General features: G+C 43.7%; 1 protein-coding gene across 7 annotated transcripts in view; it reads left to right on the top strand.

Moving 5' to 3' along the window:
* NPRL3 (NPR3 like, GATOR1 complex subunit) overlaps positions 1 to 16,334 on the top strand; it is a 92,034-nt gene that overhangs the window by 62,203 nt on the left and 13,497 nt on the right. For all 7 annotated transcript variants that reach the window (XM_048865946.2, XM_048865940.2, XM_048865939.2 and 4 more), the window contains one exon: positions 14,440 to 14,629. In XM_048865946.2, coding sequence (XP_048721903.1) covers positions 14,440 to 14,629 — 190 coding nt within the window. The remainder of the gene's footprint in view (positions 1 to 14,439; positions 14,630 to 16,334) is intronic.

Here is a 16,334-nt window from a genome sequence, read left to right as displayed (position 1 = left end):
ATCATCATCACCGTCCTAGTCAGGTGTGGAATATTCTTATTATTGAAGCATGGAATTTCTATCCATAGAGATTCTGTGGTACAGTTTGAGCCATTTACTATTTTTACTCTGACGCTTTGTTTTCTTTCATATATAGTGCCACTCACCCCCAGAACAACCTACTCAGTCATTCCTACATATTTTGTACCCTGATACTACCATGTCCCATTGATTATCATCGTTCCACCAAGATTCTGTGATGCCTGTTATATCAATATCCTGATTTAATATCAGGCACTTAAGTTCACACATCTTAATATTTAGACTTCTAACATTTGTATACAAGCAGTTTTAAAATTTGCCACTTTTTAGCTGTCTGCCATTATGTGCTGTAATTGAATTAGACTCCTTTTTTTCATTGGACTGTTTCTCTTCAGTTCCTACCTGTACTTTATCAACTTCCATCTTCTCCTCCTTAGTATGGTATACAGAATCTCCCTTAATAGATCCTCACCTAACGGATTTCTCTGTCTGAACCATGTGCTCTTCTGCACCTGTCAGCCATCCCCCAGCCCTTAGTTTAACAACACTTCTACAACCTTTTTAATTTTACATACTAGCAGTCTGGTTCTGTTTTGGTTTAGGTGGAGCCCAGCTTTCCTGTATAGACTCCTCCTGTCCCCAAAAGTTCCCCAGTTCCTAATAAACTTAAATCCCTGTTCCCTACACCACTGTCTCATCTATGTATCCACGCACAGTATGAATTTTCAAAGGCTCATATTCCAGTCATACGAAAACTGGTTCTTGCTGGAATACTTGAATGTGCTTCCCAATGAGGGCTATTGCTGTCCCATATCTTAATTTCCTACATCTGGCTATTTCCAAAATGAGGGGAGAGGAATGTGGGGCCCCCATACTTCAAAGTGTCTGAACCAGCTGTGTCAGAGGGAGGTGTAAACTCCCCATAAATGGACAACCCTGAATAACAAGTCCTTGAGGGAGATTTCTCCCCATGCCCAGGCAGGTGGGAGTCTGGGTAAAAACCAACTGTCTGGGTAAAAACCTCCCCTGTAGACCTGTTGTCATTGGCCTCCTCCACTATAGTAGGTATTTTTAATAATTCACATTTCCATTACTCCTAGTTATTTGATTCTTCCAGGATAGGACCAGCTTGGCTCTGAAGAAGGTGCTGGGTGTAACTGGGGATGGCTTGCTGTTTCTCACTGAACAAAAGATGCTTTTAATTTTTTATTGTTTGTTTTTTTTAACAGTGGTTGCTAGGTGAAGCCTCCATTTTGCAGATGAACTGAATTAATTATGGATTGTACAATAGTGCAGTGGAAAATGAGCATGTGAGGGAATAGGAATTGGAGGGGGCTGCATGTGATTGAGAGAATAGCACAAATAGGACTCTCAGTCAGATCTGCAATGCATCTGGAAGTCATTATGTGGCAAATCCAGGGCAGCTTTTGTTGTAGAGGGTGTGGAAGTACCATTTATATGCAGATATAGTCAGTTATAGTAAATATAAAATGCATGTTTGCTGTGTGCTGGATTTAAAAATAGTGCTTGCAAGACTTCAAAGAGAAATATTGGGTGAGTGTTGTTCCGTCAACTGAAGTAAAGGTCCAAAGCTAAGCCTGTCACCTGATGATTGGAATGTTGATAAGTTCTAGAGTAATGCATTGATTTGATTTACAGTGATAGCAGAGACCTAAAGTATCTGGTAGGTCTAAAATAAGGAAATGTTTTAATTGTGGTTTTGTGTTTTTGACCATAGTGTAGTGAATGTCAGTCCAATTAAATGAGCCTGCTCAAACAACCATTTATTTTTGCCAATATAAATGCAGTACACCCTCGCTATAATGAACTTGCTGGGACCCAAGCCTTTTGTTTCTTATAGCCAGGAGTTCATTATAGTGAAAGGACAATGAAAATGAACAGGCGGTGGAGCTGCCAGCCATGTGGTGGAGTGGCAGAGCTGGATAAAAACTGTTCATGTATGTGCAACTTTCATTTTTTTTAAAAAAAAATTACTGTACTGTAGTTGGGATACAGGGACTATGTTCATTATAGCTGAAGGTTTGTTATAATGAAGGGCGTTATAGCGAGGGTGTACTGTATGCTATCCTCTTTCCTTTGCTTTTGAACTGAAAGCTTCCCCAGTAGCTATTCTATTTTTTCAAATGTAATCCTTGAGTGTGTGTGTCAGGTTAAATTAGACTAATCCCAGACTGGAGTGAGGAGAGACAATGTGCTCCAGTGGCTATATTTTTAATTAAAACCAGAAAATATATAACCAAACCAGAATTGAACCTTCCTTGTCCCCTTTGTCCCAGCACCTCGCTATTCCCAGTTTTCTTGACATTTTCCTTTTCCTTTTTCATGGGAAAAAAAACCACTCTGGGGATCTGATCACAGGAAACGGGCTTCTAAAAATCAGTGTGTTAAATAAAGAATTTTATAAATGCTCTCTGTTTCCAGGAAGGCAAAGAATATTGAAGGACTTAGTCTTGCCCTTGCAGAGTTCAGTGCGCTGTGTTCTGTATTGTGTCTCCAGATGGGGTAATGCATAAAGTCTTTGTTTTTCAGAACCAAAATGTCTGTTGTGTGCTTATTTGTCAATAAATACAATGCCCTGTATTATTACCAGCTTCTTGCATACAGAGTGTCACACAACTGTACACTACGCTACGCAGCTGGATCTGGAGCTTGGCCTACAGCTGTGATGGGAAATGGCGTCATAGAGATGGAGGGAAGGGAAAGGGGTGTTGAAATTTACTAGTGGAAACAATGTACATGTTGTTGCATACCAGATAACAGACTGGAAGGAGGCAGGGATGGGGGTGGGGATGAGGAGGCAGATTGGAGGCAGGGATGAGGAGAGTGGAGTGAAGGAGCCATGAGAATGAGGTTAAAATTTAGACTTAATCATAGATTAAAAGAAAGCAAAATGTTTCATCCTTGTATTTGCTGCATGGCCCAAGTTCTTCAGCCGAAGAAGGCTGGACATAACTCCCTACAGCACCAGCTGATGACTAAGCTTTATGAGCAGTCCCCCATGGCTAAGCATGCCATTGCCTGCTCAGGTGTCCAAGCTCTTTCTGGTATCAGGAACGAGGCCATCTGATTGGTAAGGTTTTGAAACCAGATGTGAAGATTAAGAGACTCCCATGGCTCAGAGGAAAGCAATGAGTTTCAGATCTAGATCAGGAAAAGTGGTAGGGAGGAATGCACCTCTGAGAGAGCTCTATCTGGAATGTCCATTTCCTCTCCAAAGCAAAGAGATGCTCACTTGATGGAAAATGAGGCAGGAAGTTCATAATGGCCATGTTCAAATGAACTGTCTGCAGAGCTCAGTACCAAAATCCCAGCCAGGCCTCGTTTCTGAAACTGCTTGTGTAGTAATCTTCACCCTGGCACGAGCACCTGCTACAGATGTGATGCAGCAGCACAGAATGCTGTCCTGGGAAAGAGACGATTGCCAAGGAGAGGAAAAGGGAGGGGGCTTGGAATCCACCCAAAGGGGCAGCTGGAAAAAGCTGTTAGAGGCAGAGAAGAATTGAAATGCTGAGCTCGAGGATAAATGGGGGGCCTGGGTTCGAGGTAAGGTGATAAACTAAAAGAGAGGAGAATAAAAGTATGGGACTGGGAAGTGAGGAGGAAAAAGAAAATAGGAAAGATTTCAGGTCAGGACATGCAGAAAAAATAGACCTTGATATGTGACAGATCCTGTTAGAGAAGGAGGAGGGACGGGGGGAGAATATACAGATTTACCAGAGAGTGAGTATCGAGGAAAAAAATGAAAGGAAATAATTGGTGAAAAGGGGAATTGATCAAAAAGCTGTATTAGATGCAAACAGATCCTGGAAGCAGTAAAGGGAGGCATACCCACAAAGGACCTAAAGTTCATGAACAGAGAGTGTGACTGTTGGAACATCTGTTGATGGAATACAGTTCAAAAGTGCCTAATGGATGAGCAAGGGCCCCTTAGGTGAAGAAACCCCATAAACATGGTGAAAAGAGGTACAGCCACAGTAACATTGAATCTGAGGAGCACTTCAGGCTGAAGAGAGGAAAAGAACAGGACAGCAAGAGTGGAGCTGGACTTACATCCAAGGAGAGGAAAATTTTATTCTTCTCTGAAGTGACACAGTATCTTGTAGAGCAATCTCTTTTGTTCATAATAACAATGCATTTGGTATTAACTGTACAACATGTAAAAGCTCACAAAGATTAATGAGTTGGTATCCTATAGCTTATTAGTATACGTAGTAAGTCTCTGGTAATGGTCTAGATCAGGGATCGGTAACCGTTGCCATGCGGTCCGCTAGGGAAAGCAGGTGGCAGGCCAGGACAGTTTGTTTACTTGCAGCGTCTGCAGGTAAACAAACTGTCCCAGCCCACCAGTGGCTTTCCCTGGCGGACCGCATGCCAAAGGTTGTTAATCCCTGTTCTAGATTATTTATGCTCCTGGTACAATTTTGGAGTTTTCCCTTAGAAAGTTCTAAAAAATTTAAATTATCCTTTTTAGTCTTGGTTTTCCTCTGCCTCTCCTCATAGTTAGCATAGCCTAGTCAGGTCACCACACTTGCTCTGCTGTGTAAGTATTGATGTAAACTTGAGATTAGCCCTCCGTATGGTGCATAACACAGGAGAAACGTAACAAGGCTGTAGGGATGGCATGACACTTCAGGGTTGTTCAGATTGTGCATATCAGAAGTGACTGCAATGATGGTGTTTTTACTTAGTCTGTATTATGATTAATATCCTCAGTTCAACAATCCTATCTTCCTGCCTTGAAAGGGAAGCTGAAGTCTCATTTAAATCTGGCTTGAAAGGTGGTCAAATTTCATGGTAGCTTCTGTATTCCCCATTGAAATGCAACTTCTTATAGCTGTTTAGTGATTGACAAATGATATCCCTTGTGACAGAGTGAACTGAAATATGCCCAGTATCTCAGAAGAAGAAATCTATTAACTTTTTATTAAGATCCCCAGAAGAAGCTGCTACTTTTATAGTCAGTCAGGCCACCAAACTGTTCCGAAAGAGGGGAGGGCATCAACTACAGAACTTTGTTTACATTCCTTGTCTCCAGTGGCTGCTTATTTATATTGTGGTTATGTTCACAGTGTGCTGGGTGATGTCCAAACATAAGAACACCTGGTTCCTGCCCCAGCTAGCTTTCTGAAATACAGCATCTTTCTGTGAGCTACATCATCCACCAATAAAAAGAGGAGATATTTGCTGTTAAGCAAACCCAAGCTAAAATATCATTGAAGTTGCCACAGCAGTTGCTCCATTCAGGTAGTACTTTAATGTTGGCTCTTTTAAAATATTGGTTAGTATCCCATTACTGAATGAGGCAGAAAGAGGGTGTGTGCAGTGGCTGTGATGTGAAACATGGCATTTGAGGTTTGGAGTTTTTGTTCCCTTTAAACAGAATTCCTCTGAATACTTCCAAGGTCAAGATGAGAGTGAAAGGTTTCAAGGATGGGTGTGTTTGTATACACACACCTCCCCGCAGCCAGCCTGGCAAGAATGATGTTAAAAGCCTGCATGGAGAGAAATGGTCCTGCCCCATGAAACTGCTTGAGCTGTCAAACCTGGTCCTGCATCAGGAATTCATGAAGGGATACAAATAACATATAGGTGATGGCATAGTCTGCCAGTGGGACAGCACAAAACCTCTCTCCACTCTGCCAGGGAGGGGAACTTGTTTGTGGCACCTGCCAGGAAAGGGTTCATATTCCTCTTCTAAAATAAGGGACCCACTCTGTTCCCCAGAGGACAAGGAGCTACACTGCATACCCAGAGGCAAAAGGTATGTCTACACTGCAGTTAGACACTGGCCTGCCAACAGACTCAGGCTTGCAGGGCTTGGGCTAAGGGACTGTTTAATTGCGGTGTAGATGCATGTGCTTGGGCTGCAGAATGAGCTCAGGGACCCTCCCACCTCTCAGGGTTCTAGAGCCTGGGCTCCAGCCTGATCCTGAATGTGTACACCACAATTAAATAGCCCCTTAGCCTGAGCTCAAGTCAGCTGGAATGGGCCAGCCACAGGCTTTTAATTGCAGTGTAAACATACCCAAAGGAGCTGCTTTGAGTAGATCTGAAACAAGGGACTGCTTTTTCTCTCCAAAATCAGGTGAACTGTGTTGTGATGAGAAGGTACAGGCACTGGCCTGTGTAATGCCCAGGAATCTGATAAATCTTGCTGACATCTGAAAGTGCCCCCACAGCTGAATAATTCCCACCATAAGAGTGTGACAGAAGGGGCAGAAGGAAGATGACTTTAGCAGTAGTGTTTCAGGTGGGTTGGATGGAGTAAAAGGAAGAGGAAATAACTTTCACTTCATTAGTTTGGAACATTGTAAATATAAGCCAAGCTTTGCTTTCGGATATTTAAACATCAGTATTACTGGGAGTTGTGTATGGATATGTGTGGAGAATTTGGCTCATGGTTTGGAAATGTATGCTAATGTGTCTGTGCCAAGATTGATCCTGCCTATACGAATATCTCAAATGCCTAGACACATAAATGTTAAGTGCATGGAATCTGGTAGAAAGAAGTGTGTGTTGGTCTGTCCATCTCTACGGACCATGTAGCTGCATAACACTTCATGCAACTAAAATAAACTTTGGGGTGACAGCTTTATTAACAAAATAAGATATGCTGGCTACTTTTTTGGCAAAAGTTTTCAAAAGAAAATAGACTTGTGTGAAATGCACGTATTGATCCATATTGCATGAGAGAGAGAGAGACTACTATATAATGGCATTACTGTTAACGTCCATGTCTGTTTGTCTATGAAGGGGCCTCTTAATTCTGCGGAATGATTTTCGCAGTGGTCATGGAGCCCTGTGCGCAAGAGTGATGCTGTTGTGCTAGCAGCTTCACAGGCGGTAGGAGAGGGTTAGTCTGAGCCATCCTGTACCTGTGCAGGTTCTTTTCGCTAGACTGTCTTCCTTTGAAGTCAGCATTCATAGTTCCTTGAATTTTCATTGATTTTTTTGAGGTCTTGGTTTTTTGGGTGGTTTTTCTTGAGATGAAAGGACATTTAAAGCTCTGGGAAGGTTATGAAATTAGCTAATTGGTGAACTGTTGCATACTAACTGTTGTCGGTAGCTACCGGTGTGGTACTCCACTCTTGTTGGATGATAAGTTGGCTGCGTGCGTGTTCCCTCTGTGTGCTGCCCCAGTTCTGCGCAGATAGCTAACACAGCAGACCCTGAGAGAACCTCCCCAAAACCACAGACTCTAGTAAGGTACGAAGGAACCCGAGCCAGGTTTACTGTCAAATGAAGCACAGTAATAGTTCCCTATAGAGACTACAGGGCATACTACGAATTTGTGCTCCCTGGCAATGGACTCAGCTCAGTCAGTGGCGGGACACTCCACTGCCCCCTATGCTGGACAAAGATATGCACTCCGGGACCTACTTTTATACCGTTGCAGGACAGATTATTTATCATAGTTCAAACAAATCTATCCATCATGTTGTCCTTTTGACCCTGTCTTTAAGATGCACCTGTCTGTTCCTTGTTATGTATGTGGAGTGTTCTGCTGCCGTCTTGGCACAAGTTCCTCTCATTAGCACTTGTGTGTGTACGAGCCTCTAACAACCTTTTCTTGCCAACTTCTGTGAGTGGGATCTGCCTCTGGCTCACAGCCCAGCTTTGCTTATCACTGCCTGGAAGTACTTTGGTTCAGGCTTCAGGCCTCAGACTGGGCCTCTGATACAAGAATTTATGTTTCAGGACTCTTCTTACTACACTAACAAACTGGTTGGAATTTAGGGTAAAATTTCTTTAAGCTTACAGTTTGTAATTGCACTTCAGTAATTGCATCTCGCCATTGTGCATGACTCTGGAGGGAGCTAGCATCTTGACATAATTGTTAGGCGAAATTTCTTATTCTATCTTGTAGGTTTGTTTCAGTTGTTGGCAAAGTTGATCTATAATATATGGTACTCACAGTACCCGTTTGTTGTACACTTTTCAGCTGTGTCTCACTCTCTGCGTCGATTATTGTGTAATTAAAATTAATAACACAGATTTTCTTACAAAGAGGTGTTTGAGGGAGATCCCCAAATTATATGTCCAGCAGCCCCAAGAGGCAGGGAATTCCTGAATAGACACTGGGTGTGTGCCAGGCAGCAAAAAGCACGTGTGCTTGGGACTTGGTAGAAGACAAGGCAGGGAGGATAGAGCCAGACTGAAGGTTGCTCAACTTTTAGAAAAATGAGAATTGTGTGGGCCGAAAAGTTTAATTTGAGGGGTTTTACTGAGGTTTGGCCCATTTACCATAATGATTAATACAGCAGATTTAGTTTCCTTCAGAGGATCTGAGCTCATTCTGCCTGTGTTTCTCACCAAAACACTGCTGGTTGCTATGAAGTCCTTGAGCAGCTTTTGTCAGTGAATCAGTGTTTTCAATACCTACTAGTTAATACTTGGGGGGCCTGCAATGTTTTGTGAAATGAAAAGGCTGTTCATGTGAAATTCAGCCAGGCAGATGATGCATTCTCCAAACCCTCTGGAAGTGGGTCGCCGCCAAGTCCGCAGGCAGCTCTCGCTCGCTTACTCTGTGTCTGCTGCTTTCGGCATCAGTTGAGGGATGTTCTGTACTTTGTTTTTTTGGATGCTGTAACACAAAGAATGTGCTTGCACTAGAAAGTGGGGCTGAATTGGGGCAACCTAATGCCCTAGGAGCACCACCACATGCTAGTGAACATATCAATAATTAAAGCTATAGTAAGGTTAAAATAGCTCAACACACAAGATCTTGAAAAAATCAAGGTAATTCAAGGAACTAGAAAAGCAGACTTCACTGTCTAGCCAGTGGAACTTGCCAGGTGTGAGATGGCTCAGAGTAACCTTCCCCCATTGCCTGAGAAGCAGCTAGCCCAAGAGCCTCAAGGCCAAATTTTTAAAGTTGTTTAGGTGCCTAGTGGGATTTTCAGACACTCCCAGGTTCCTGTCTCCCACTGATTTCAATGGGGGTTAGGAACTGTGGTATTTCTGAAAATCCCACTAGGTGACTACTCTGTATCTTATGATGCTTAAATACATTTAAAAATTTGGTTCTCTATTCTGTACAATGGACTCTTAATGACAAATGCCCTATCCATCTGTCTAGGTTCTTATATTGCCCCCTAGTATCTGAGCGCCTCGCAATATCTAATGTATTTATCCTCACAACACCCCTGTGATGCTAGACTATACCATTGTCCCCATGTTACAGATGAGGAACTGAAGCACAGGGAGATTACTGGCTTGCACGAGGTCACATATAAAGTCTGTGGCAGAGCCCAGAATTGCAGCCAGGTCTCCAGAGTCCCAGGCTAGTGTCCTAACCACTGGATCATCTTCCTCTATTATGTCCACATGTACTCACACCATGGTAATGCCAGGGAGGTCCACCCTTCCCCTTCTCTTTGGGTAGGCTGGGTTCAGATGGTCTGGGCTGTTTCCTAGAAGAGCTTGGGTTCAGCTGCTATCTTCCTGTGCTGGGAGCCCTTTTTGTGACCATTGATCTCTGATAACAGCTGTGCAGTGGACTCAGGCATCTACAGTTAAGGAACAAAATGCTACTAGAAGAACACTTACATAGTAAACATGCATTGCCTTTGAGAAATTTTAATTTAAATGTGGGGTGTATGTCTATAGATCCATTTCCAATAAAACAACGTAATTTATTGTAATGCAAAGCATTACATTAAAGTCTTCAGTCTGCCTTCAGAATTACAGGGTTTTGGGGTTTTTTTTTTAAGTATTCTGTCCTGTAGAAGATCTAAAGTGCCTGGAACTTTGCTATCAAGTTGACCAACTAGAACTGTACATTGATTCTGTAGGTTTAAACTACAGGGCATATTCTTATACATGTTCCAGTAAATGTTTTCCAAAATACATGCTGTGCTGGACTCTTAAATCTTTGGTCATTGCTCTTAGCCTGAGTGCAGTCAAAGTTTAATAGTTCTTTCATAGATTTTAAGGCCAGATCATGTGAGCACAGGCCATAAATTTTCACCTGGAAATTACTGCATCAGGCCCATAACTTCTGGTATATTTAAGTCGATGGGATGATTGTTTTCAAAAGTGATGGAGTACTCACCAGCTCTCAAGGTAAATTGTTTCTAGGTCGCTTAATTACTCCCACCGTTTAAATTTATCTCTTAGATATGCCAAATAGATTGAGATTCTTAAGTCTCAATGCCAGGCACGTTTTCTAGACCTCAAATCGTTTTCTGAACCCTCTCCATATTGTCAATATCCCTTTTCCAGTGTGGACACCAGAACTGGACACAGTATCCAGTAATGGTTGCATCAATGCCATGTACAGAAGTAATGCCATTTCCTTATTCCTAGTCAGTATTCACCTGCTTCTAGGTATAGATCTGCATTGTTGAGTCTAGAAGGGCATTGAGTCCTGATCTCTAGCCCCACCCCTCTAGCACCTACCACAGTCTGATACTTTCTGATTGCAAATGGTACTGGTCCTCAGTGGCTTTCCAAGAAAGTTTGGGCCAAAATCTGAGTACTTTGGTCAAATTAATCTCCTTTCCGTAGTAACTCTTTCTTGTCGGCATTTGCACAGGAAACAGAATGTTAGTTGTTTAATTGATCTCAGGATTGGTGGCATTATGCTGAGGCCTCCAAGACTGTTTGTTTGAGATTTATTTTATCCCTTGGAGTTAAGGGTGATGCAACCCTATTTTATTAACTCTCTGTTCAGAAGTGTGTATAGTTTTCTCCTTTTTGCTGGAAGGGCCTGGACTGCAGTACATGCTAGGGTTGCTGTGACCGCAGCATGGGGAATGCAGGGATTTCCTTGCTGGAATGCCTCAATCTGTTTTGGAGCTGTGGGAATTCTTTGCCTGCTGTCACATTTGGAATAGGGACAAGTTCATCTTAGGGGTCAGCTTGTCTACACAAAAGCTTAGTTTGTTGCAAGCTGGGGTGTAAATCTACCTCACACTAGCCTGCTATGTACTAAACATCTGTGTGGACCCTGCTGCCACACACTAGTGCACTTTGCTATACATCGGTTTCAAAGAGGGATAGATCAAAGTGTACAAGGGAACTTGTAGGCCACAGCAACTGGGTCCAGCTAGACCCTTAGTGCACTGTGTAGACAAGCTCTAGTCCACACCAGGGGGGGTGTAAATTTCTAATGCACACCAGTATGTTGCTAACTGAAAGTTCAAGTTATTGTCCCTATGGGTGCTGCACCACAGGATGTGCCCACACCATTGCGCTCTCCATCAGAGATTATAGTCAGCAGTGCCTGCGGGTCCAGGCCTGTGGTTCATCGTCAGCAGAGAGCCATTACTTACACCATGTTCTTCCCTTTTGGTTTTTCAACTGCCCCAAGAGTCTTTACAAAGCTCCTCTCTATTCTCACTTGTGTCAGAGAATAAGTTTTCCCCCTATCTGGACGATTGGCTCCTTAAGGGTCACTCCTTCCTGGAGGTCCAGTCAGTATCTAACAAGGCCTTGTTTCATTCCCTGGGCCTTCCTCTGAACATGGACGTGTCTACCCTAACTCTGGTACAGCGCATAGACTTTATCAGAGTCACTCTGGAGTCCTCAACTGTCAGGGCTACCTACTTGCAGACAGGTTTGCCACAATGACGTACCTGTGAACAGGTTCACCACAGTCTCATATCCACCCTGCAGCAGCGCCCATAATCTAAAGTGTACCTCCGAGAGTTTTCGACTCCCTCAGCTGGTGGAAGGATCCTCTCAAGGTCTGTGTGAAAGTTCTGTTTTTGAATCCACCCCTGCTGGCTAGCAGGGAGGCCCATCTCCAGGGCCCAAGGCAAATGGTCTCCCCCAGGAACATCCCTCCACATCAACATTCTTGAACTCAGGGCAGTTTGCCTCACATGCCAGTACTTCCTTCGCAATATCAAGGGCCTCTCAGTCAAGGTAATGTTGGACAACAGAGCGGTAATGTACTAGATAAATGGTTAAGTGGAAGCAAGATCCCAGTCCTTATGTACAGAACCACTGAAACTGTGGAGCTGGTACATATCCCATCTCATACACACCTCTGCGGTCTACTTGCCAGGCCTGCAAAACACTGCAACGGATTTCCTGAGCAGGCACTTCCACCAGGACCATGAGTGGGAACTCAGCAACTCAGTCTTTCAGAGTATTTACCAGTCCTGGGGCCTTCTGCAAGTGGATCTCTTTGCAACACCATCCAATGCAAAGTGCCAACACTACTTCTTGAGGAAGGCATATGGTTGCTACTCCATAGGGGATGCTCTTGTAGTGCCTTTGTGGCTGAGGCAAGTGGTGTGGTTCCTGGGTCTGCTTCACCTCTCCCTACTAACTCCTGTAGGCCTTCCTCTCACAGTGGATCTCCTGACACTGGACTTGGGCATAACCCATCCCAGTCTCTCATCTCTGCATGTCAAGGCCTGGCTCCTTGATGGTTCCTGGACAAAGAATTGGGCAGCTCTCCTGGAGTTCAGTCTGTACTCTTGAACAGCAGGAAACCTGCCATGAGAAAACTGCAGAAGTGGAGATGTTTGCACGTCTGGTGTACTCATTGATCTGTATCTGCCTCTGAATTTCTCCTCATGGATGATGTTCATTAACTTTTAGATTTAAAAACACAAGGTTGTCACTGAGCTCCATTAGGGTTCACTGGGCAGCAATTACAACCTTTCTTCCACCAGTGGAAGGATTTATGGTCTTTGCTTACCCTACCATAGTCAGGTTCCTCAAGGGTTTGTTGTATCTATTTCCTCATGTCAAGGACTCCATGCCACCCTAGGATCTTCATCTGGTTCTCAGTGCTTTAAAGAACTCTGTTTGAACCCATGGGTAACTGCTTGCTTCTCCACCTGTCCTTCAAGACTTTATTCCAGTTTAGCCATAACCTCAGCCAGAAAGGTAGGAGAGCTAGGGGCGATCTCTCTTTACACTACACTACCTTTTACCATGAGAAGGTGACCTTATCCTCATTCCCTGCCTCCCGGTCTCTTCAGAATTCCATATCAATCAGTATATTAGTCTACCGGTATTTTACCCCCAAACTTCATTCCTCGAGGGAGGAGGCTGTCCTCCATTCTCTGGATGTGAGAAGGGCCCATGCCTTTCACCTCAACAGAATAAGACCTTCCAGGGTTTCCAACAGGCTTTTTATCTCCTTTGCCAAGAGAATGAAGGAACGGCCAGTTTCCACTCAGACTACTGAAGTGGGTTTTTGGGTGCACTCGAGCTTGTTGCAAAGCTGCTGGAGTGTATCCCCGACCTTGAATTACTGCCCATTCCACCAGGGCCTGTTTCACCTCTTTAGCCCTTAAATTCATACTCACATTGTGGACATCTGCAGCAGCAACCTGGTTCTACAACCAAGCGATTGCCAGGCACTGTGCTATCTTAGTTGCTTCCAGATATGCCCTTTGGTCATGCTAGCCTCAGAACTGTGCTGGATCTGCCTCCTCAGCTCCCACCTCCATGTTGTTACTGCTTGGGAGTGGAGCACCCCGAGGGACAATAACTTGAAAAGGAGAAGTTACTTACCTATACAGTAACTTGAGTACTTTGAGATGAATTGTCCCTATGAGTGCTTCGCCTCCCACCTGCCTTCCACTCTGCTGCAGAGTCTTCTGGGCTACATAGTTGAGAAGGAACTGGAGTGGCAGCAGGTCTACATCTCCCTGTGTACCCTCACACTGGAGCACAAGGATGTATGGTGCATAGGCACAGATCCATGGGCACTGCTGACTAAAATCTTCGCTCAAGAGTGCATAGGTATGTGCACATCATACAGTGGAGCACCCATCATAACAAAACAGCTCGAAGAATGCGTTATTGTGCTGGTAAATAACCTCTCTTTCCTTAGGGCATGTTAATGCAGTACTGTTTGAAATAGGACTACATTAATGTACACTAGGAAACTTTAATGCGCACTAGCAGGGTCCACATAGGCCAGTTAGTGTGCAACATGCTCATGTGCATTAGAATTTACACCCCTCTGATCCAAACTAACATAGCATGTAGTCAGGCCCTTAGTGCATGGCAGGCTAGTGCGCCACAGACTTATACCCCAGCTTGTCATTAACTAAACGTGTGTAGACAAGTCTGAGTCTGTCAGAGTCTCAAGGTCAGCAACAGTTCAGTAACGCTGCTTAGTTTGCCTTACATATCATGAATATTTGGTTTCTGGACAAACATACTAACTTAGTGGTCTGGAAAAAGGCATAGACTCTGTTTTATTGGCGATGTGCAACAAAATGCATTGGAATAGGGTTACAAGAACCCAGGGCAAGTTTTCAAGTGCTCAACCAATTGCTAAGGAGAGACCCTGCCTCTGTTTGAGCAATTCTTTAGTGTGCATCCCCACAGGGCCTTAGAGTACCTTGTGCATTATCTCCCTCTTGCTTTTGAACTGTACTGTACTCTGAGTGCTTGCCTGAAATGCTAGCTTTTGTTTTGCAGACTCAGCTTATACAGATGGTGATATGGATGCTCCAGCATCGCCTTCTCATCCAGCTCCACACATATGTCTGTTTGATGGTGCCCCCGAATGAAGAGGATTTCCGAGCTCAAGATGAAGACATGCCCTTCACTGCCAGAGTTGGAGGCAGAAGTCTAAGCACTCCCAATGCTCTCAGCTTCGGCTCCCCAAGTATGAATACACTTCCTTTTCCCACTGTAAACAAGTCTGTATTTGCCTTTAGAGATTATCATAGGCCCTATCTAGAGTAGGAGAGTAGGTAGTGTTTTATAATGTGATAGTCAATGTGCCTTAGCTAACATGATTTTAAACAGACTTTGCAGTAAGTCTAGGTAGGGCAAGTCATATTTAACAGTGTGTTAGCTGATCAAGGTCAGCCCTGGGCTGGAGAACCAAGAATTGGCGAACTTCTTGGCGGCCATTAAAGCTCTCTTATCAAATGCCTGCAGGCCATTCTAGTCACCCAGTTCTTGATCAGCCTCTTCCTATCTGCTTAGTCCTGACCGTCTCTTTCCATTAATTCTGTCAAGAAGTCCTTTTAGGCATCCTTCCTAAGTGACCCAGGTGTTCTTCCAGATAGACAGCTGGTATCTCCATGGATGTCCATAATCAGAAACAGAATGAGGGAGTTTTAAACAAAGTGCTTGCGAGAAAACATGCTCCAAACAGCAGTGGAATCCTTGGGTTATAGTTGATGTCTTTAAGGAAACCCACACGGATACTGTGGCTGACAAATGTTTACAATTTCGCTTTCTTCTCGCTTGACTCCCCGAGCTCCTCCCATTGCCATGCTTTGAGGTCAGCTCTGGGACAGTGTTCTAACCAAAGCCAAAATGTGGTGCTGAAGTCCTAAATTGCTCAAAAACCTTGTCAAGGAAACTGATGTGTGTCTGTTCAGCTGTCTGTGTCCTGCGGTATTCCCAGAAGCATGGTTGTTAATTATGGGGCATTCTGCAGGACATTATTTCTCTAAGGAAAATGAATTAGAGCTGAGGTCTTGGAGCCTAAAAATTGTTGTTGGCTCATGAGACTAAACCTGTCCAGGAAACCTTTCCTATTGGTAAAATAAGCCTGAACTTGGTTCATTCTATTCGGCTTAATGCTGTGGCAGAGCATCCAGTTCTAACAGGGATGCATGATAGACCCACAAGAAATAGCTCATTCTCAAAATTAGCTTCAGTCAGGCTATGTTGCATTGAGTAAAATACCAAGGAGTGTGTGTGCACACATGCCAAGTTCTGTTTTTTTGGGAGAGTGAATGTCAGTAGTAAGGTCTTGGTGAGGGAGCCTTGTATTGTGTTACCTTTGTCGCAGAGCCCCCGCATATTTGCTCTCAGCATCTAGTGCACCAGTTTGTGGAATCTCATATATGTTTGCTCCAAAGCGGCCATGCCTTCTCTTGACAGTGTCTCCACTCTTCAGTTGAGAACTCAGCCAGGGTAAGGGGTTTTGTAATAATAGAAATCCATAAAACCAAAGGGAATTAAACTACAAAAGCTAGTTAAAGTAAGACCAAATGGCTGACAGCAAATTAAGGTCAAACTCAGATATTCACTCTTCACATTGGGTCTCTGCACAATGCATGCTGTGGGTTCACTGTCATACCTAGGCCTAGCCAGAAGAGCTAAAGGGGGCAACGGGGTTTAGTTTTTCATTTCCTTGTTCAGTAATTTTAAATGGGACTCATAACTGTCCTTTTAACCTGATGCTTTGAGGTTTAATTGATAAATTCTGAGTCCTTTAGTTCGTAAATCTTTTGTGATTGCTTAGTGCCTTTTTATTTACCTGCTTAAAGGTAACTTGCAAATTAAAAGAATGGGTATTTGCCCCCATTTTATCTCTGTGCTGTGTAAAGAAGATCTGGATGGAAGGGATC

This window comes from Caretta caretta, chromosome 10 (assembly GCF_965140235.1).
Source record: "Caretta caretta isolate rCarCar2 chromosome 10, rCarCar1.hap1, whole genome shotgun sequence".
Classification (NCBI taxonomy): Eukaryota; Metazoa; Chordata; order Testudines; family Cheloniidae; genus Caretta; species Caretta caretta.
This window is presented reverse-complemented; position numbering and strand designations above follow the sequence as displayed.